This window comes from Nicotiana tomentosiformis, chromosome 2 (genome assembly GCF_000390325.3).
Source record: "Nicotiana tomentosiformis chromosome 2, ASM39032v3, whole genome shotgun sequence".
Classification (NCBI taxonomy): Eukaryota; Viridiplantae; Streptophyta; class Magnoliopsida; order Solanales; family Solanaceae; genus Nicotiana; species Nicotiana tomentosiformis.
Genome location: NC_090813.1, coordinates 191,885,362 through 191,908,286, shown reverse-complemented (window position 1 = coordinate 191,908,286; position 22,925 = coordinate 191,885,362). Strand labels below are relative to the sequence as shown.

The following is a 22,925-nucleotide window of genomic DNA, read 5'->3' as shown; positions in this document are numbered from 1 at the left end:
ATCATTTTTCTTGAATTAAATTCTATTATTATAACTTTCAAGTGTTATTATCATCTCATTTTATTCTTACTTCATAGTTATATATTGTCTTTTATGCATATATTAAAATTTAAATATGCCACGAAAAATATGAATCAAGTTGTTCAAAACTAAAATAAAAGAGTTAAAAACTATTTTAATATTGTCCAAAATATTTTTAGGAGAGATTGATTATAAAAAGTTATTAGTAATTTTGTATCTCGGAATATTAGAAAAATAGAATTCATATATATATATATATATATATATATATATATATATATATATATATATATATATATATATATATATATATATATATATATAACGTATGTGTGTGTGATTTTTTTTTTTATAAAAAATAAAGTTTAGGGCCTCTTATCAACATTGGCTTTAGGCCACAAATATTGTTAAGCCGCCCCTGCTTAATGCTCAAGAGAGTTCAAAACCTTTGTAAGGTCATTGGTTCTATTCCCACCAGTTACATTCTTTTTAACTTTTTCCTTTTTTTGAACTTCCTTGGCGGTAATCCTGCCTCCGCCACTGCCAGCGGCTTTGGTGCAAACCATGTATTTGTCTTAAGAAATTCATTGAATATATATTAATTATTAATTTAGAACCCAATAACTTAAAGAATTTAAAATCCCGAACCCATAAATTTCAGGTCCTAACTTCGCCTCTAAATATGAACCCATAACTTTAAAAGTATAATGAGTTCATCGTAGAAATCTCATTAAAAACTCTTTTTGCACTAAAGCGTGGCAAAGTGGAATGACAAAACCTGATTCAGTGAATACAAAGTATACAATGAACGTTAACACAGCGTGGAAAAACATTAACATACATCAAAGGTGGATTAGTGAACCTAACGCAACAACTTGTCCACAATATAAAGTTTAAATTATAATAGAGTTTAACGTATAAATCACATTCATTTAAGGATAATTACATGTAAATATTCATAATAATAAAAATTATTACCTGAGAATAAGGCAGGAAACCTATTACAACAAATTAAATTACACTGATAATTTACACTATCAGTACATATAAAATAAATGCATTATAATATCCGATATTATAAGTTAATCCAAACTGTGGTGAAGCGAAGCAAGAATTTTTCATTAAAGTAAGTCAAAATATAAATTAAGAAATAAACATACTAAAAGAATTTAACTTGTAGTATATATATATATTTTAAAAAATAACTTAACTACACAATATAATTTTCGATAAAGAAGATGTGGATGGGGCAAAGGTTTTCCGATGCTGAATCCAAGTGCCTATGTTAGGAAAAATGTGTATTCATTCAGAGGAAGTCATCTACGGAAGAAAAAACGGCTTTGTCAAGTTCCCGAAGTTAAAATAAATATTAAGTACCGTCAAATTACACATTGTACTTCAAAATTCAATTTAATATTATAGGCTATTAGCCTTGAAATTTTCTTTTCTAGTTCTTTAAGTTGTATGTGTTCCAATATTCGAATTTTAGTTATACAAATCGAAAAAAAAAAACAAAAAAACTCGAAAAGGCCGTTATCGGCCCCACCAGGACCGGTATGTGCATCGGTTCAGTCCCCCTAAAAAGCCCCAAGTACAGGCCCCCTAGCCATTGAACCCACGCCCACTAGGAAACCTAGACTAGGACCGGCCCAGAACCTATTCATAGGCCCACGATTGGTCCCTTAGACAGGCCTAGCCCACCCCTAATTTAATGAGCAATTTATGCAAAATACCCATTGAGCTTAAAATAATTACGTTTTTCTACCCATTTGAAAAATATTTACAATATATACCTACCCAATTAAAACTAATTACCCCTACCTACCCACACCCATCCCAACTTTTTTTTTTTTTTACCCATTTGGCATAGTTTAGCTTGATTTGGCTTGGCTTTGTTTGGCTTCGCTTGAATTGACTTGGCTTAGCTTGACTTGATTTAGTTTGGCTAGGCATGGTTTGGCTTGAATTGGCTTGGCTTGACGTGAATTGGCTTGGTTTATAGTAGCTTAGTTTGATTTTATTTGACTAGATATTAAAAAAATAATGGGTCGGGGGAAAAGGTATGGGTAGGGACGGATAAATAGTTTCCTGCGCATGGGTATTTGCTAAACTCCCCCAATTTAATCTACCAAGTATGAACTTTGACATCTGTAGGCATGTAAAATTTATTGAATTCAAATTCAATAAAAACTTTGGATTATATTTTAAATATACTAGTCCAAATAAATTATGGGCTAATATATATAATTGGATTAATTACTTAAGTCCAACAGATATTGTCTGGGCTAGCTCATTTAGTTGGGCTAAAGTGATGAGCCCACTTCATTAGGCCCAAGATGTCATCTTCCTAGAGGCCCAGTTTGGTGCCACGTGTCAAATGACGTGGCGCGCCAAGTCAAACGGAAGAGCCAATTGGATCGTGCCACGTGTCAAAATGACAAGGCATGTCAAGTCACATTAGAAGGCCAATGAAACCGCGCCACGTGTGCAAGTGACATGTTCTGGCCAATCAAATACGGCCATGTCACACTTCAATTTGATTGGTCGAAAAGAGTTTGTTCTTATCACAACTCCTCCTTTCTACAACTATAAATATGGGTCTTCATAACCCAGAAGTTATAACAAGAAGCAGGAAAGAGCTCGTGGATCAAACACTGTAAATTCCTTCACAAGTTTCAAGTTCAAGCAATCAAGCTCAAGCTCAAGCTCAAGAACAAGATCATCGTTCGTGGCAACAACTACATATTCAAGATCAAGCTCAAAGGCCCTTGAATTTATTTATTATTGGAAAGAAGAATTAGAGGATTCATAGAGATTATAACACTCAAATATTTGAAATAAAATACTACGATTGTTGTAATTATTTTCGGTCTTGATTTTATTTTCTCGACGTAATTTATTGTCTACAAATTCTGGCACACCCAATGGGACAATCTCTACCTCTCATCTCAACTTTTCAATCACCAAAGTTCAAGAACATTGAAATGGCTTCAAAGAAAATCAACTCCAGTTCAACTTCCACCAAGGTTGCTAATTTCAGGTTCTATGCTGATGTGAAAAGCATCCTCGATGTTACTTTTAGAAGCTTTGGACCAGTTACGAGGAGCAAAACAAGCTCGTTAGGATAACAAGCACCCCAAGTGCCATCCGCATCAACCCCTATTTTTGGATCTTCATCCTCAAAAGGAGCAAGATCTTTCACAAACGTACCCGAAGGAGGAAGCGATGTTGCTGAAAAGATCAAGAAAACTCTTGCCCTGCTTGACCTCTCCAGATCCAAGCACTCTGCTGTGAAGGAAGATGATGATGCTTCAAGTGATTGATCCTCCCCACTTATACCACATAGCGTGAGCCAATCAAGGATCAATCTATGTGAAAATCTATGCTACTCTCTATCGTCCACGACAATCATGCAAGCCATGGTGACAAACACTTCATTTGTGAAGGAGTAGTTGGCAAACTTGACAGAAGCAATCGCTGGCTTGACCAAGTGCATGCAAAATCAAGATGCTAGAATCGACAAGCTAACAGATAGGGTGGGAATCTTGATGGAAGAAGAATCCACCCATGCACATAGCAAACTCCCAGAAGTTAAAGAGATTGATCATCCCCCACGACAAGTTGCATCCAATAAGGAAATTTCAGTCTCTTCGGAAGGGATGATTCCAATCAATTAACTAAAGGAGTTCATTGAAGGGACTATAAAAAACAAATATGAAGTCGCTTCCAGGTCCTCCTTTACCTACGCAAAGCCGTACACTTCAAGGATCAATATGTTGAAGATGCGTGCTGGCTATCAACCTCCAAAATTTCAACAGTTTGATGGCAAAGGAAATCCAAAGCAACATGTGGCGCACTTAGTTGAGACATGCAACAATTCTAGGACTTATGGAGATTACCTCGTCAAGCAGTTTGTCCGCTCATTAAAAGGAAATGCCTTTGATTGGTATACGGACCTCAAGGCTGGATCTGTTGATAGCTGGGATCAACTAGAGCAAGAATTGATAGCTGGGATCGATTTTATAGCACAAGACGTACTGTGGGTATAATAGAACTTACAAATACTCGTCAACGAAAGGGTGAACCAATTATCGACTTTATCAATCATTAGAGGAATGCAAGCCTCAACTAGAAAGACAGTGTAATGACCCGACTGATCGTTTTGAACACGTGCACTTTGCTCAGTTGTTTGAGGGCATGAGTAGCTCCGTATTATGTACTTTGACTTGTGTGAATCATCGGTTTTGGGTTGCAGGTATTTCAGAATCGAATTGGAAGAAAGAATTTCATTGTTGAAGCTTTAAATTGGGAGAGTTGACCAAAATTTGACCTTTTATCATTTGACCTTGGATTGGAATTCTGATGCTTCCATTAGCTTCGTTAGGTGATTTTGGACTTAGGAGCGTGCCCGGAATATAATTTGGAGGTCCGTGGTAGAATTAGGCTTGAATTGACGAAATTGAAAATTTGGCGATTTCGGTCGGCAGTGGAAAATTTGATATCGTGATCGGAATGGAATTCCGAAAGTTGGAGTAGGTTCGTAGTGTTATTTTTGATGTGTGTGCAAAATTTGAGGTCATTCGGACGTGGTTTGGTTGGTTTCGGCATCGATTGCCGAATTTGGAAATTTAGAAGTTCTTAGGTTTGAATCCGAGGGTAATTTGGTGTTTGGATGTTGTTTTGAGTGATTCAAAGGTTCGACTAAATTTGTATGTTGTTATATGACTTGTTGGTATTTTTGGTTGAGGTCCCGAGGGCCTCGGGGTGATTTCGGGTGGTTAACAGATTGGTCAAAGTTGGACTTTGCAGCTGGAGTTGCTGCTTCTGCTATTTCCGCACCTGCGGAAGAAAGGGTCGCAGGTGCGAGGCCGCTGGTGCGCATGGGGAGTGCGCAGGTGCGGGCGATGCTGGGCCAAGGCTGGGAACGCAGGTGCGAAGAATTGGCCGCATTTGCGAGCCCGCAGGTGCGAGGCCTTGAGCGCAGATGCGGAGATGAGGAGTTTGGACTGGTTTCGCAGATGTGCACTTGAGACCGCAGATGCGAGTCCGCAGGTGCGAGGAAGGGGTCCGCAGGTGCGGAAGCTGGGTGATTAAGTGAGTTGCGCAGGTGTGGATCCTTGGACCGCATGTGCGGTCGCGCGGGTGCGAGAAAATGGCCGCAGGTGCTAAAAACCTAGGCAGAAACCATAAATAGAACCCTTCGCGAATTTTGGTCATTCTTCACAATTTCGACTCGGTTTTTGGAGCTTTTAGAGGGGTTTGAAGAGGGAATCAAGGGGGTTTTGTTGAGGTAGGTTACTTGAGCCCTAATACTTGTATATATGGTGATTTCCCGTTGTTTTAATCATGGAAATTAGTGAAAATGAGGGGTTAGGGCTTGGAATACTTGGAGAGTAATTTAAGGATTTGAAGGACCAAACAATATCGAATTTTGATGAATTTGGTATGGTTAGACTCGTGAGTGAATGAGCTTTCTAGTTTTGTGAATTTTGTTGGATTTTGGGACGTGGGCTCGGGGGGCGGGATTGAGCCAATTTCGGATTTTGGTCTAATTTTGAAGCTTTTCTTGTGGAATTCATTCCATTAGCGTATATTGATGGTATTGTACTGATTGTGAATAGATTTGGAGCATTTGGAGGCCAAGTCCAGAGGCAAGAGCATTGCGGGATAGAAATTTGACCGGTTTGAGGTAAGTAACGATTGTAAATCTGGTCCTGAGGGTATGAAACCCCGGATTTTTGTATCATTCTACTATTTTTAGTGACGCACATGCTAGGTGACGGGCGTGTGGGCGTGCACTGTTGGGGATTTGTGACTTGGTCCGTCCCGTAGCAACTGTAAAGTTGCATACCTTGTTGAAACCATATGATACTTATATGTTTTAGAAAGAATTTCTGTAAATTGAGCTGAATGCCATGTTTGGGCCTTGCACCAATGCTGTTTGGACCCTTAAGGGCTGTTTCTTACCATCCTCTCATTGTTTTCGATTGAAAATCTATACTCAGTCATGTTTATACTTGGTTACCGCATAACTCAGTTTTATGACTCTATTTTGATGCATATAAATAATTTGGGCCGAATGCCCTATTTTACTGAAATACCCGAGTGGCTTGAGAGGTTTATGACTGAGTGAGGCCGAGGGCCTGAATTGTGAGGATGAGTGTGGATCGGGGCTGCCCGCCTGCAGCATATTTATGACTGAGTGAGGTCGAGGGCCTGATTTGTGAGGATGAGTGTGGATCGGGGCTGCCCGCCTGCATCATACTTTATTATTATAGCACGTGAGTTGTCCGTGCAGATTATAGCGTTTGGGCTGAAGGAGCCCCTCCGGAGTCTGTACACATCCCCAGTGAGCGCAGGTACCTACTGAGTGTGAGTGCCGAGTGATTGGGAGGCATGAGTGATTGTGAGGTATGCCCGAGTGGCAAGAGTGATTGTGAGGTATGCCCGAGTGGCACGAGTGACTGTTAGGTTTGCCCGAGGGGCTGTTTTTGAGTGATGTTTTACCTGAGGGGCTGTTTATGATTTTATAATTTTTGCTCACCTTTGTATTGAGCCTTTGTTTGAAAAACGGTTGGAAAAATATCTTTAAATAATTTTTACTGGAACCGGGTTTAAACGGGATGATTTGATTCAAACACTGATTTTTAAAGCATATTGTACTTTACTGAGATTTTATGATATGAACGTTATATGTTTTATTGCTCGTCACTACTGCTCAGTCTTTATTTATTGTTGTTACTTACTGAGTTGGCGTACTCACGTTACTCCCTGCACCTTGTGTGCAGATTCAGGTGTAGCTGGACACGGTAGCGGTTATTGAGTGTTCTAGTTATAGATTTTCTTGGAGATAGCAAGGTATCTGTTTGGCGATCGCAGCCCCTGCTCTTTTCCCTCTTATCTTCCTCTAGTAGTATTTAGCTATTTTCCAGGCTGAGTTAGCCTTGATATTGTTAGACAGATTATAGTAGATGCTCATGACTAGTGACACCCCGATGTCGGGCTTTTCCTTCCGCACTTTTATTTTTGATTTGAACTCCTTTACGAAGGTTTTTATGTTAAATAACATTGAAATTATCTTTTAAATGAAAATATCGGTTTGTTTTGGAAATGAGTCAGCTTGCCTAGTTTCACGATAGGAGCCATCACGACAGGGGTTAGTTTGGGTCGTGACAGATTGGTATCAGAGCCTAAGTTACATAGGTCTCACGAGTCATGAGCGGGTTTAGTAGAGTCTTGCGGATCGGTACGGAGACGTCTGTACTTATCTTTGAGAGGCTGCAGAACTCTTAGGAAAATTTTACTTTCTTGTATTCTATCGTGCGAAATTGATTCAGCTTGAGACATAACTCTTTGAATTCCTTCCACGCATCTCGTATGCACACATGAGCGCTCAGTATTAGTTGTGCATCGCCGGCTTGTGATTCTATGAACAAGGTTGAGATGTGTATTTTGTGTTGTGGTGGTAGGCCAGTCTGGAAGACTTGAGGCCATGGTTACACCACAGCTTAGGCTCGGTAGCTTCAGTTGTAACCTATACATTTGGACTCATATGTACGATAATGTCCCTACGAGTGGAATTGTGGCTCGATGAGCAGTGGAATGGCTTGTGATGAGTATGACGTAACTGCGGGAAGTGTTAAGACTATGTGAATGTGACGAGAGGTATTTTCTTGAAATGTAATGGAAGGCCATTGGGTGCTTGATTTACGTTTTGATGCGACGTACCATCTCGAGTGTGAATGTTTTGAAGGATCTTTCACGTTGTTAAATTTTGGGGCAAATTAAATTTTCATGTCTGTCAATGAGTTTGAACTCAAGAAGAGTAAGTGGTTGTGTAGTAATGGTGGTTGCGAATGGGTATTTTGATGTTAATGGCTCGGGAAAGATAATCTTTGAAGAGACTTAGAGTCGGTAACATTTTATTGGTTCAGGTGCGACAGAAATACATTTCGATTTGATGCAGCAGTTGGGTAGCAAAGTATGAGGAAAGACATCGCGGGAAGTGTTTCGCGGTGGTTGAAGTACTAGCAGGTCAAGTAAGAGAAGCAGAGGTTGAGAAGTTTCTTAAAGGAGATGATTTAACCGAAGTAAGAGTGATAGATTAGCATATGAATCCACTAGTAGGGTAGTCGTGCACCTTGAGAAAGTGTAGAATGGTTTGGAATCGTGTTAATATGTGAATCGTCCTGCAGACTCTATTTGGAGTGATGATTAATGTACAAAGAAAAAATTGAATATGGCAGAAAGGAGTGTGTTTGAAATGAATAGAGGCGTGAAAATCTGATTATCGTGTCATGTGCAATATGACTTGAGTTCGAAAGGTATTGTTGATGTACAATTGATGTCAATAGGGAAAGTGCAGACTTATATAAATGGTGGGCGAGCATGAACTTAGGAGAATTTACGAATTTCGTGGTCGTTGCACTCAGTGCAGTGTCATTAGGAGATGTCGGTAAGGAATTTCACACGTGGGTTATCTCCTGTGTGCAGCTAGCAGTGGCGTGATATTGATGAAGCTTTTGCAAGGAATATTACTAGCTACCCGGTAGGAGATCGCGTTTGTAATTTTGGCTGGAGATTCAGAATGTTCATGAAAGGCTTAATAAAAGACTTCGAGAAGTCTGGCAGGTTAATGGTGCGAGACCTTGGTAATTGAGAAGGAGAAATCCTTACGAGTTCTAATTTTATATAATTGCAGCTTAAGGCTAAGTGAGGGAGTCTGCTATCGACGAGTTGATTGCATGGTTATGGGTAGTATTAGTTTCGGTTCGGGGTATACCGGTGAATCAGTTATAACTTGCAGAGGTCGAGATCGAGGATGACTCGGGTAAAGGAATTTCTAGACACAAGTTGTATTACACTCTATGGTTATAGGAGGACCATAAAAATAATTGAGTGGTTATTCACAGAGAATGTAGTGTACATGGAGTGGGAATTTGCTCGATTGCGTAGGAGTGATGGTTACTCTTTATTCCCTTGGGTGTTGGTGTGCTAATGGGGCACAGGTCATTTTGGTCCGTTTGGTCGGTTAATTCGAGAATGGTTACAATGGATTCAAGATTTATAAATATGGCTAGAAAACTGGGAGTTGCATTGAACAGTGTTGAGGCTCGTTGCATCTTGTATCATTGTGAATTATGCATTTTAGTATCAAGAGGGTGAAGGAAACAATTTTAGGTTCACATAAAGTCTCTTCGAAGTAAGCATTTTTGGTTGTGGAACCTTTGGAATACATAAAAAGGGAATTCGGCGTCTTATAAGCCTTAGGGCGGCGTGATTCTATGCTAGAGTTCGTGGGGTAAGTTTTAGTTAAGGATAGTAGTATTTTAACAAGGAAATAAAATAGCAATTTGAAGGCAATTTGGAAAGGACTTAGGGAAATAGGACAGTCTGGAAGTAGGTTGGGGTAGCACAGTAATGGGTATGATCGATTATTTGTGTATTTATGACGTGGCTAATATCTACAGGTGTTTCATGGTAATTCTCCCGGATTTGGCAACCTGTGTGGCTTGGTGAAGTTAGAGGAATTCGGTTCAGATAGCTTGGTATGTGCAAATGGATTTCAAAGTGTTCATGATGGGTTCTACCATGGTTTGAACTGGATAATTTCTTCTGATGTACGGAGCATGTTGTGTGTTATGATTTCCTCCTAGAAAGAAGCAAGGAATAGGTTTCTAACTAATAAGGTATGTAATTTGCTAGTGACTCAGAGTTGATAATGGAATTCTTATGCTTGTCACGTGATGGCATAATAGATGTGGTGTGTTGTGCGGGAATAGGATTTACATGTACCGGGTCACAACTCAGTTTTGAAGAGAAGGATATAAATTCTTAGGCAGCATGAACGATTTTCGATGACTGGGTAAATGATATTACTATCTGGTATAGCTTGATGAGAGTGTACATTTCAGAAGGGGCAGTGTGTTTTGATTTATGGGTACTTCGCTGGTATTGCGGCACTTTCCTCGTTGATTGACCGTTGATATTTAAATTTTTGCCAGGTGGCACGGAAGATGTTTTAAAGTATTTCTCATGGGAGGATTGTATATGAGAGAGGTGTTAGGCATTCGGGCGGTGGAGGTGGAACCAAATATGGCGATTCATGTGTTCTATGGAATTAGAGATTGGGAGTTCTCAGGAGCAGATTGTTTCATGGTTGTGGACTGTGAAGTTGTGGCCGGAGCTAGCCAGATGATAAAATGTGTTATGATTCAGTCATTATGGACTTTCGGAGGTTATTTATTGCGATTCGTTGGTTACATGCACATATGGTGCGGTTCTATTGTGGCCTTATAGCGGAATTTGAGCGAGAATAGTATTGGATATTGCTTGGTTGATGGCGTATTGGTCATGTTCTTTCGGATTTGTGTGTCATGGTGTCGTTTTCTTCTTCGTGGTTATGGTAATGCACTTTGGGTACTTGATGTCGAGTTGCGCATGGTTATTGATTTTAGCAGGGTGGCTTGAGGTGTTTCATATGGACCAGTATTTGGATAGGGTCGCGTATTGCAGCAGAGTTATGTGGAAATATGATCCCTTGTGTAAGATTCGTATGTTATGGTTCTGCGGTGTGTGATGGGTTCTTAGCATTGCGTCGGGGTGGTACTCGTCGAGCTTGCGAAATGGTTCTCCTGTTTGGGTCATTATTACGATTGGGTACATTTGGAATGTTGCTATCTGGTGCACGGATTGCACATGTTGTGACTTTAAATTGTATTGATGTGTCATGTCACTAGAGTAGTCGTGTTGGAGGAGACGGGGTCATTGGGCCTAGAATGGATGCTATCAGGTTTGATTGTGGTATAATTAGGAGGATAATATTGGAAGTCGGCTTTGAAATTGGCTATAGTTCTTATAGAAGGAACGAGAGCTCCATGACCTGATGGTCTAATGAATGTTTATGAATTCGGTATGTTTCTTTCATCATCGGCATTGTACGGAGGTTTTAGAAAGAGGGTTTGTTTGATATGAGGTTTATTACTGGCACTAGATTGATTTGAGTCGATACTGTGATTTGAAATAATTGCTTCGAGCATTCGAGCTATACGGTATTTGAATTTGAGTATTTGAGTTATGGTTACGGCTTTTGGTATAGATTGTTCAGACTTATACGGTATGTAGATGCAAACTTCTCATCTTATAGGAAATTTTCGATGTTGGAAATTTGATTCGAAGGCTTGTGGGCTAGGTTGAATTGAGAAATTTTAGTTATGCTGTGCTATCGGACCTATATGGGATAGGGTGACATGAGATCTCCCCCGGGTATGTGCATGGGAAAGTTACACAACGATTTGATGGCTTTTGGAACAACTCCGGGCACGTTCAAGGACGAACATATGTTTAAGTGGAGGAGGATGTAACGACCCGACCGGTCATTTTGAACATGTGCACTTTTCTAGGTTGTTTGAGGGCATAAGTAGCTCCGTATGATGTACTTTGACTTGTGTGAATCATCGGTTTTGGGTTGCAGGTATTTCGGAATCGAATTGGAAGAAAGAATTTCATTGTTGAAGCTTTAAATTGGGAGAGTTGACCAAAATTTGACTCTTTAGTATTTTACTTCGGATTGGAATTTTGATGGTTCCATTAGCTTCGTTAGGTGATTTTGGACTTAGGAGAGCGACCGGAATGTAATTTGGAGGTCCGTGGTAGAATTAGGCTTGAATAGGTGAAATTGAAAATTTGGCGATTTTGGTCGGCAGTGGAAAATTTGATATCGGGGTCGGAATGGAATTTCGGAAGTTGGAGTAGGTTCGTAGTGTCATTTGTGACGTGTGTGCAAAATTTAAGGTCATTCGGACGTGGTTTGGTTAGTTTCGGCATCGGTTGCCGAATTTGGAAATTTAGAAGTTCTTAGGCTTGAATCCGAGGGTAATTTGGTGTTTGGATGTTGTTTTGAGTGATTTGAAGGTTTGACTAAGTTTGTATATTGTTATATGACTTGTTGGTATTTTTGGTTGAGGTCCCGAGGGCCTCGGGGTGATTCCGGGTGGTTAACGGATTGGTCGAAGTTGGACTTTGCAGCTGGAGCTACTGCTTCTGCTATTTTCGCACCTGGGGAAGAAAGGGTCGCAGGTGCGAGGCCGCTGGTGTACGTGGGGAGTGCGCAGGTGCGGGCGACACTGGGCCAAGGCTGGGAACGCAGGTGCGAAGAATTGGCCGCATATGCGAGCCCGCAGGTGCGAGGACTTGAGTGCAGATGCGGAGATGAGGAGTTTGGACTGGTTTCGCAGATGTGAACCTGAGACCGCAGATGCGAGGAAGGGGTCCGCAGGTGCGGAAGCTGGGTATTAAGTGAGTTGCACAGGTGCGGCTCCTTGGACCGCAGGTGCGGTCGCGCGGGTGCGAGAAAATGGCCGCAGGTGCGAAAAAACCTGGGCAGAAACCATAAATAGAACCCTTCGCGAATTTTGATCATTCTTCACAATTTCAACTCGGTTTTGGGAGCTTTTGGAGAGGTTTGAAGAGGGAATCAAGGGGGTTTCGTTGAGGTAAGTTACTTGAGCCCTAATACTTGTATATATGGTGATTTTTCGTTGTTTTAATCATGGAAATTAGTGAAAATGAGGGGTTAGGGCTTGAAATATTTGGAGAGTAATTTAAGGATTTGAAGGACCAAACAATGTCGAATTTTGATGAATTTGGTATGGTTAGACTCGTGAGTGAATGAGCTTTCTAGTTTTGTGAATTTTGTCAGATTTTGGGACGTGGGTTCGAGGGCCGGGATTGAGCCAATTTTGGATTATGGTCTAATTTTGAAGCTTTTCTTGTGAAATTCATTCTATTAGCGTATATTGATGGTATTGTACTGATTGTGAATAGATTTGGAGCATTTGGAGGCCGAGTCCAGAGGCAAGAGCATTGCGGGGTAGAGATTTGACCGGTTTGAGGTAAGTAACGATTGTAAATCTGGTCCTGAGGGTATGAAACCCCGGATTTTTGTATCATTCTACTATTTTTAGTGATGCACATGCTAGGTAACGGGCGTGTGGGCGTGCACTGTTGGGGATTTGTGACTTGGTCCGTCCCGTAGCAACTGTAAAGTTGCATACTTTGTTGAAACCATATGATACTTATATGTTTTAGAAACAAATTCTGTAAATTGGGCTGAATGCCATGTTTGGGCCTTGCACCAATGCTGTTTGGACCCTTAGGGGCTGTTTCTTACCATCATCTCATTGTTTTCGATTGAAAATCTATACTCAGTCATGTTTATACTTGGTTACTGCATAACTCAGTTTTATGACTCTATTTTGATGCATATAAATGTTTTGGGCCGAATGCCCTGTTTTACTAAAATGCCCGAGTGACTTGAGAGGTTTATGACTGAGTGAGGCCGAGGGCCTGAATTGTGAGGATGAGTGTGGATCGGGGCTGCCCGCCTGCAGTATATTTATGACTGAGTGAGGTCGAGTGCCTGATTTGTGTGGATGAGTGTGGATCGGGGCTGCCCGCCTGCAACATACTTTATTATTATAGCACGTGAGTTGTCCATGCAGCACGTGAGTTGTCCGTGCAGATTATAGCGCTTGGGCTGAAGGAGCCCCTCTGGAGTCTGTACACACCCCCAGTGAGCGCAGGTACCTACTGAGTGCGAGTGCCGAGTGCTGAGTGACTGGGATGCATGAGTGATTGTGAGGTATGCCCGAGTGGCAAGAGTGATTGTGAGGTATGCCCGAGTGGCACGAGTGATTGTGAGGTTTGCCCGAGGGGCTGTTTATGAGTGATGTTTTGCCCGAGGGGCTGTTTATGTTTTTATCATTTTTGCTCACCTTTGCATTGAGCCTTTGTTTGAAAAAGTGTTGGAAAAATATCTTTAAATGATTTTTAATGGAACCGGGTTTAAACGAGATGATTTGATTCAAACACTGATTTTTAAAGCATGCTGTACTTTACTGAGATTTTATGATATGAATATTATATGTTTTATTGCTCGTCACTACTACTCAGTCTTTATTTATTGTTGTTACTTACTGAGTTGGCGTACTCACGTTACTCCCTGCACCTTGTGTGCAGATTCAGGTGTAGCTGGACATGGTAGCAGTTATTGAGTGTTCTAGTTGCAGATTTTCTTGGAGATAGCAAGGTAGATGTTTGGCGATCGCAGCCCCTGCTCTTCTCCCTCTTATCTTCCTCTAGTAGTATTTAGCGATTTTCCAGGCTGAGTTAGCCTTGATATTGTTAGATAGATTATAGTAAATGCTCATGACTAGTGACACCCCGATGTCGGGCTTTTCCTTCTGCACTTTTGTTTTGATTTGAACTCCTTTACGAAGGTTTTTATATTAAATAACATTGAAATTATCTTTGAAATGAAAATATCGATTTGTTTTGGAAATGAGTCGGCTTGCCTAGTTTCATGATAGACACCATCATGACAGGGGTTAGTTTGGGTCGTGACAGATAGGCTTAGTGAAGCTTCAGGCATAGAGATATGCATCCAAGGCATGAATTGGGGATTGCGCTACATCTTGCAAGGTATCAAGCCTAGCATATTTGAAGAACTTGCAACTCGTCCCCATGACATGGAATTGAGCATGGCCTCTGCTGGAAATGAAAGGCTGCCCATCTATGAACCTCGCAAGGGGAACAATAAGCAAGAAGTCAGGAAGTGGGGCAAGTTCGTACCCAAGCCTGAAAGCAAAGAAGCTATGAATGTCAACACATCACTTGTAAAGTTCACGACGAAGGTGAGCAAGAAGCAGAGTATGAAATCCACTTCTTTTCAAGATAAGCCAAGTGAAAAGTTGACTCTAAGAGAAATGCAAGAGAAAGAGTACCCATTTCTGGATTCTGATGTGCCAGCTAGTTTTGAAGAACTCCTCGAGTTAAATCTCATTGAGCTTCCGGAAATGAAGCGACCAAATGAAGCTGGGAAAACAAATGACCCAAATTACTGCAAATACCATCGACTTGTGATCCACCCTCTGGAGAAGTGCTTTTTCTTCAAGGACAAAGCTATGGACTTGGCTCACGAAAAGAAGATCGTGCTTGAAGATGAGAAAGAAAGTGCAAAATAAGTCTCTATCACCTTTGGCTCATTCAGTCCGGATGAATTATGTGGTTTTAAAGAAAGTAAAGATAAAGAATTACTGGAGAACGACAAAGCTGAAGTCAATCAACCTGATGATGATGAAGGTTGGACGTTGGTGACTCGTCGTAGGCACCACAGAAGGAGCCCACAAAAAGAATTAGTAGAACAACCAACAAGGAAAATGATGGTAAAAAGACCAAGGAGATGGAATCCGGTTAAGCACTTAAAGAAAGCAAAAGTGGAGGTGCATCACTCTCAAAAGCCACAAACTCCAGTGACCTTGGAGGAGTTTTTACCAAGTTGGTTCCACATGAAGATTTCCCATGGGGGTATCGATGCCTCTTGTTGCCATGCTGACGAAGGGGAAGAAAAGAGTGATGACCTACTGTTGGCACCATCTTCGAAAAAGCTCATCGAGTCCACTCCTCAAGAAGTTAGTGCTTGTAAGGAAAAAGTCACGTTCACAAATGATGATCTTCTGCTAGGTGACACTCATCATAACCGTCCATTGTACCTGGTTGGCTATATGCGTGATGAAAGGGTAAATCGAATTTTGGTTGATGGAGGATCCTCAGTGAACATTTTGCCAATTCGCACTATGAAAGAACTTGGTATTCCCATGAACGAACTCTCAGAAAGTCGTGTGATGATCCAAAGATTCAACCAAGGGAGGCAAAGAGCCATAGGCGCGATCAGGCTGAAAATCATTATTGAAGATTTGCAATCAAGTGCATGGCTGTATGTGATCGATGCAAAGACTTCATACAACGTCTTGCTTGGAAGGCCTTGGATACATGAGAATAAAGTGGTTCCATCTACCTACCATCACTGTTTGAAGTACTACGAGGGTGAAGTCGAGAAGAAGATAGTTGCTGATGATGAGCCATTCACCGAGGCTGAGTCACACTTCGCCGATGCAAAGTTTTACTTGAAGAACCGCATTGTGAAGGAGCTAAAAGCTGATGATGGCATGAAAAGCAAGAATGATGAGCCCACAACTAAAAGAGCTGAAGTGACTGCTGGTAGAGCCAAAGCTATTACTGAGGAGGTACAACCCAACCCGAATAAATCTCATAGAGGGGATATTGCATCTTATGGCAAGAAAGTAAGTCCTGCACTCCAATATGTCCCTAAAAGAAATAAAGATGAAGGTGGATCATCTAATCTCCAAACTAACATGCTAAAGGAGTTAACTCTTCCACTCTTCCGGTAAAACGAATTGAGACAGTAAAGTTGTCCTCAAAGCCACTTGTAGGGTTTGTAGCCCAAAATCGTTTGCAGAATGTGGCACTCCCTATAAAGTGAACAGATGAAGGTTTTGATTCTAATGCTTACAGGCTATTTGCAAAAGCTGGATACAATCCCAATGAGCCGTCAAAGTTAGGGAAGCTCCCATCAGAAGATGCGATGAGGCAACCACGTGAAGGTGGGATACAAGAAACCGTCACCAGTGCGTATCTCCATAAGAAGGGCGAGCAACAATGATATCACTGTAGAAGATGAATCTGCCGCTTCTAACAAACCTTTTGTCTTTGATCGACTTGGAAAATCAACTGTGAGGACTTCCGTGTTTGAGAGATTGGGTCCATTAAAGAAGGGGAATAAGTTCCAGAGAAATTATCGAAATACAAAAATAGACACTTTACCCAAAATTCAGAAGATTTCTACAGATTTCCAAAGTTTGGTTCCTTCTAGAATGAAGCGACAAACAAAAGTCATGGTTTCATGTGATGAGGTACTGAAGGTGAAGCCATACACTGTGGTCTACACTAAAGAACATGATGAAGACGAAGAAAATATGGGTTCTTCATATCATGTTTCTGCACAAGGCGAGCATGGTGTTTTATCTCTAATGGAGGATGACGAGAAATTGGACGACGTTTCACTGTGTTATCACATATCCTTCAATGATGGGGACCCTCAAGAAGATGAAGATACGAAAGATGCTCCCCCAGAACTTGAAGAAGGGGTGAAGGCAACGATTGATGCCTTAAAAGAAGTTAACCTTGGCACTGATGAAGAACCAAGACCCACCTACCTAAGTGCTTTACTAGAAGTTGATGAAGAAAGCACTTATATTGAGTTACTCAAGGAGTTTAGGGATTCTTTGCTTGGAGTTACAAAGAAATGCCTGGCTTGGACCCTAAAGTAGCAGTCCATCACCTTGCGGTCAAGAATGGTGCTCGTCCTGCTAAACAAGCCCAAAGGTGCTTTAGGCCAGACTTGGTTCCCTTGATTGAAACCGAAGTTAACAAACTCATCGAAGCTGGCTTTATTCGCGAAGTTAAATACCCAACATGGGTTTCAAGTATTGTCCCTGTAAGTAAGAAAAATGGCCAAATTCGAGTGTGCGTCGACTTCAGGGATCTCAACAATACGTGTCCCAAAGATGAATTCCCGCTTCCTATTCCAGAGCCGATGATCGATGCTACTACTGTATGAGGCAATGTCATTTATGGTCGGTTCATCGGGCTATAACCAAATTTGCATGGCGCCAAAAGATAAAGAGCTTACTGCATTCCGTACCCCCAAGGGAATTTATTGCTACAAGGTAATTCCTTTTGGCTTGAAGAACACTGGTGCTACTTACCAAAGGGCTATGCAGAATATTTTTGATGATTTTCTCCACAAGAATGTCGAATGCTATGTTGACGACTTGGCGGTAAAATCAAGAGAGAAGAGCGACCACTTGAAAGACTTGAGAATGGTGTTCGAGTTCCTCCGGAGGTACCAACTTAGGATGAATCCATTGAAATGTGCCTTTGGAGTTACTTCTGGAAAGTTCCTTGGTTCATTGTCCGACATAGAGGGATCGAAATTAATCATGCCAAAATGGATGTCATTTTGAAAATTCCTGAGCCTCGGGATATTCACGAATTGAAAAGTCTGCAAGGAAAGTTAGCGTACCTTAGAAGATTCATCTCAAACCTAGCTGGGAGGTGCCAACCATTCAGTCGCCTTATGAAGAAAGGTGTCCCTTTCAAATGGGATCAAGCGTGTAGTAATGCCTTTGAGTGCATTAAATCCTACTTGATGAAGCCTCCAGTTTTGGCAGTCCCTATACTTGGAAAGCCGCTGATACTATATATTTCAGCACAAGAAAGGTCTGTTGGAGTGCTGTTGGCCCAAGAAAATAGTGAAGGAAAAGAAAACTCCCTTTACTACTCGAGCAGGATGATGACACCAAATGATCTGAATTATTCGCCAATTGAAAAGTTATGTTTGGCGCTAGTCTTCTCAATCAAAAAGTTAAAGCACTACTTTCAAGCTCATGTCATTCGTTTGGTTTCTAGAGCAAATCCCATCAAGTTCGTGACGTCAAAACCTGTCCTTAATGATCGACTAGCAAGGTGGTACCTTCAGTTTCAACAATTTAAAATCGTGTACATCCCTCAAAAGTCTATAAAAGGACAAGCGTTAGCGGACTTCTTGGCAGATCACCTTATACCTGATGATTGGGAGCTAAGTGACGAACTACCTGATAAGGACGCAATGGTTATTGAAGTTCAGCCTCCATGGAAGCTGTACTTTGATGGTGCTGCACATCACGGAGGAGCTGGTGCTGGTGTTGGTGTAGTATTTTTCACTTCTCAAGGTGAAGTTCTGCCCAACTCTTTTACGTTGACGCAATTCTGCTCTCACATCGTTGCTGAGTATCAAGTACTAATACTTAGGCTTGAAATGGCTGTCAAAATGAAGCGGTTGCAATTGCAAGTCTTTGGTGACTCTCAGTTAGTGGTCAATCAACTTCTAGGTAGTTACGAGGTCAAGAAGCCTGAACTACACCCATATCATGATTACGCTAAAAACTTAATGGGGTGGCTCGGTGATGTGACTATTTAGTATGTGCCAAGGAAAGAAAATAAGAAGGCTGATGCTTTAGCTGCCCTAGCTTCGTCGTTAACCCTGCCTGATCAAGTGCAAGTTACTGTCTGCCAAAAATGGGTAGTACCGCCGCCAAATGAGGCTGAAGGTGAAGAAAATAAACTCAAGCATCTTGTCGCTGTTTCTAAAGTTGAGAAAGAAGAATGGCGACAACCCATTATCAACTACTTATGCTATGGGATACTTCTAGAAAATCCGAGGAGAAGGACTGAAATCCGTCGTCGTGCACCTCGCTTTCTTTACTACAAAGATACTCTATAGAGAAGGTGAGGGAGTACTCTTGTGATGCTTAGGGGAAGAAGAAGCACTCCAAGCTTTGCAAGAGGCACATTCTGGGGTATGTGGGTCACACCAGTCTGGACCAAAGCTTCACTTCCATATAAAAAGGATGGGATATTATTGGCCAACGATGGTAAAAGATTGCTTGGACTATGCTCGAAGATGCAAGGCTTCTCAATTCCATGCGAATTTTATTTATCAACCTCCTGAAGTGTTGCACCCGACTGTTGCATCCTGGCCGTTTAACGCTTGGGGATTGGATGTTGTTGGACCACTGCCAAAGTCCTCTGGTGGGCACCTATACATCTTGGCTGCAACTGACTACTTCTCAAAATGGGCTGAAGCTGTTGCTCTTAAGGAAGTAAAGAAGGAAAATATTGTAAGTTTCATCCGAGTAAACATTATCTATCGCTTTGGCATTCATCGTTACATAATAATGAATAATGGAAAGTCGTTCGACAATAGGTTGATGAACAAGATTTGTGAACTCTTTGGCATCAAGCATCGTAACTATTCTATGTACAATGCTGCCGCCAATGGTCTAGCTGAGGCATTCAACAAAACTCTATGCAACTTGTTAAAGAAGGTCGTCTCCAAATCCAAACGGGATTGGTATGACTGTATGGAGGAAGCTCTGTGGGCATATAGGACAACTCACCGCACGCCAACACAAGTGACCCCTTATGCACTCGTTTATGGAGTTGAAGTCGTCTAGCCACTCGAGCGTCAAATACCTTCATTACGATTAGCTATTCAAGAAGGCATCACTGATGAAGAAAATGCTCGACTTCGATTAGCAGAGTTGGATGCTCTTGATGAGAAAAGGTTGGAAGCTCAACAAAGTCTTGAATGTTATCAAGCTCGATTGTCTCGCGCCTTCAATAAAAGAGTTCGCCCAAGATCCTTTCAAGTAGGAGATCAAGTCCTTGCCATACGAAGACCCATAATTACTTCCCATAAACCTGTAGGGAAGTTCACTTCAAAATGGGATGGGCCATATGTCGTACAAGAAGCTTACTCACGCGGGGCTTACAAGCTAGTTAATGCAGGTGGCATGAGAATCGGCCCTATCAATGGCAAGGTTTTGAAGAAGTATTGTCCTTGAAGTTGCTACGCTCCTTGACGCATGAGCCTAAACTGCATGTTCCTACACTCCCGGCCCGCATGAGTCTAAATTGTGTACGGCCCACCATAAAAAAAAAGGGTCCGCTAGGTTGAAAACCTTGAAAGAGGCGGCCTAGGCAAAAGTTAGGACATAAAAAAAAAATTACCCATTCTGAACTACGGTATGACTTGATCCTCTTCACCGAGGTACGTAGGCAGCTTAGAGTTTCATTCTGAGTTCAGTCGCATAAGTTCAAAAGATACATAACCCCCCAATCGTTGTCCGAATGAAGTACGATGAGATGTAATTCACTCAATCAGCATTTGAAAATCGAGCTGATATACCATTCTTCTGTTAAACTTTGGATCCCATTTAATTTAAAGGGGCCAAGCCGCTATGGTAAATTGGTGTCTGCAATTAAATGATTAATATCTTCTAGGGGGCTGCCAAGCAGTTGCATTGAAGTCCGGGAATTCGTTATGCCTTCATGTTATCCAAACCTTCAAGTTTCTTTTTTGGCAAGCCTTCACGACGTTTCAAATTCAGTGAGACTTGAACCCAAGATATTTGGTGAGAATGAAGCTCTTGAATTTAAACTTCTGGCAATTAAAAAGGTCTTGCGATCTTGTGGCTTCCCACACCAAGATACAAAAAATTTGGTGAAGTCGCACTAATTTGGAACTGTCGGCATATCAGAAACCCAAGTCGGCTTCAAACTATCATCTGAAACTACCCTTAAGGTATTAAATTTTACATTTTGGATATGTTTTAGATTTTGAAGTTTAGTTTTCAAGAAATTAAACGGTTCATGATTTCGACGTCTCTACTTCAAGATATAAAACTTTTGGCGAAGTAGCGCAAATCTGAAATCGTCGGTGTGTCAAAATTTAGTAGTGACTTCGAAATATTATCTGAAACTATACTTAAGGCATTAAATTTTGTATTTTGGATATGTTATATATTTGGAAGTAAGTTTCTAATATATCAAACGGTTCTTAATTTCAACGTTCCTACATCAAGATACAAAAGTTTTGGTGAAGTCGTGCAAATTTGAAATCATCGCCGCGTCAGAATTTAATATTGATTTCGAACTATTATTTGATAATATCCTTAAGGCATTAAATCTTGCATTTTGGATATGTTATATATTTGCAAGTTAAGTTTTCAAAAAATCAAACGGTTCATGATTTTGACTTTTCTACACCAAGATATGATATTTTTGGTGAGACTGCACAAATCTAAAATTTTCAACGTGGTGGAATCTAAAGTTAGTTTCAAAAAAAATATTATCTAGGGGTGATTCTGAAGGTGTTTGATTCTAAGTTTTGGATATATTTTATATATTGAAGTCTAAGTTTTGAGAAATTAAACGGTTCATTATTTGGACTCTCTCACGACAAGATATGTATCTTTTGTTACAAGCGCGTAAAGCTGAAAATTATGCGACTAAGATAAAAATCGGACAATGTAAAGCAAAAGAGAAGCTGAAATATTTAAGCCCTCGAGGTCTCCAAGTAGAAGTCTTTAAGTCCGTCGGTCTTCAAGTTAAAGTCTCCACATTCTCCACTCTTCAAGTTGAAATATTTAAGCCCTCGAAGTCTCCAAGTTGAAGTCTTCAAGTCCGTCGGTCTTTAAGTTGAAGTCTCAAAGATGAAATCTTCAAGTCCGTCGGTCTTCAAGTTGAAGTCTCCACGTTCGCCACTCTTCAAGTTGAAATATTTAAGTCCTCCAAGTCTCCAAGTTGAAGTCTTCAAGCCCGTCGGTCTTCAAGTTTCAGTCTTCAAATTCGCCGGTCTTAAAGTTGAATTATTGAAGCCCTCCAAATCTTCAAGTTGAAGTCTTCAAGTCTGCTAATTTTTCAAGTTGAATTTTAAAAGTCAACCACTCTTTGAGTTGAAGTCTGTAAAGTCCGCCAAATCTTCAAAGTTTTCCAAGTATTCAAGTCAATGTCGTCTTTGAGTTGAAGCTTTATAACTTTCTAATCTTAAGGTGAACATATAAGTCCCTTTGTACCTTAAGTTGGCCTCTTCGTGGGTTTGTCCTTAAAAGGAACTATAATTTTTATTGAGAGTAATATCTCCAGTAGTCGGGTCACATTGAGAGTAATCTCTCTAGTAGTCGAGCCACATTGAGAGTAATCTCTCCGGTAGTCGGGCCACATTGTGAGTAATCTCTTCGGTAGTCAGGCCACATTGAGAGTAATCTCTCCGGTAGCCGGGTCATTTTGAGAGTAATCTCTCCGGTAGTCGGGCCACATTGAGAGTAATCTCTCCGATAGTCGGGTCATTTTGAGAGTAATCTCTCCGGTAGTCGGGTCACATTGAGAGTAATCTCTCTGGTAGTCGGACCACATTGAGAGTAATCTCTCTAATAGTCGGGTCATTTTGAGAGTAATCTCTCCGGTAATCGAGTCATATTTTGAGAGTAATCTCTCCGGTAGTCGGGCCACATTAAGAGTAATCTCTCCGGTAGTCGAGCCACATTGAGAGTAATCTCTCCGGTAGTCAGGCCAAATTGAGAGAAATCTCTACGGTAGTCGGACCACATTGAAGGTAATCTCTCCGGTAGTCTAGCCATATTAAGAGTAAGCTTTCCGAT

The 22,925-nt window shown here is 41.0% G+C and overlaps 1 protein-coding gene across 1 annotated transcript; it reads left to right on the top strand.

The window, feature by feature from the left end:
* The first annotated feature begins 19,658 nt into the window (after positions 1-19,658).
* Positions 19,659-20,327, top strand: LOC138906301 (uncharacterized). Its single transcript, XM_070194835.1, has 2 exons — positions 19,659-19,842; positions 19,972-20,327. Exons 1-2 carry the CDS (start codon positions 19,659-19,661, stop codon positions 20,325-20,327), a joined length of 540 nt encoding a protein of 179 aa, XP_070050936.1.
* Positions 20,328-22,925: the final 2,598 nt, after the last annotated feature.

Coding starts and splice junctions, on each gene's coding strand:
- LOC138906301 (XM_070194835.1), top strand. CDS start 19,659: ATGAATAATGGAAAGTCGTTCGACAATAGGTTGATGAACAAGATTTGT. Junction 19,843..19,971: donor CAAACGGGATTGGTATGACT/GTATGGAGGAAG, acceptor CATTACGATTAG/CTATTCAAGAAGGCATCACT.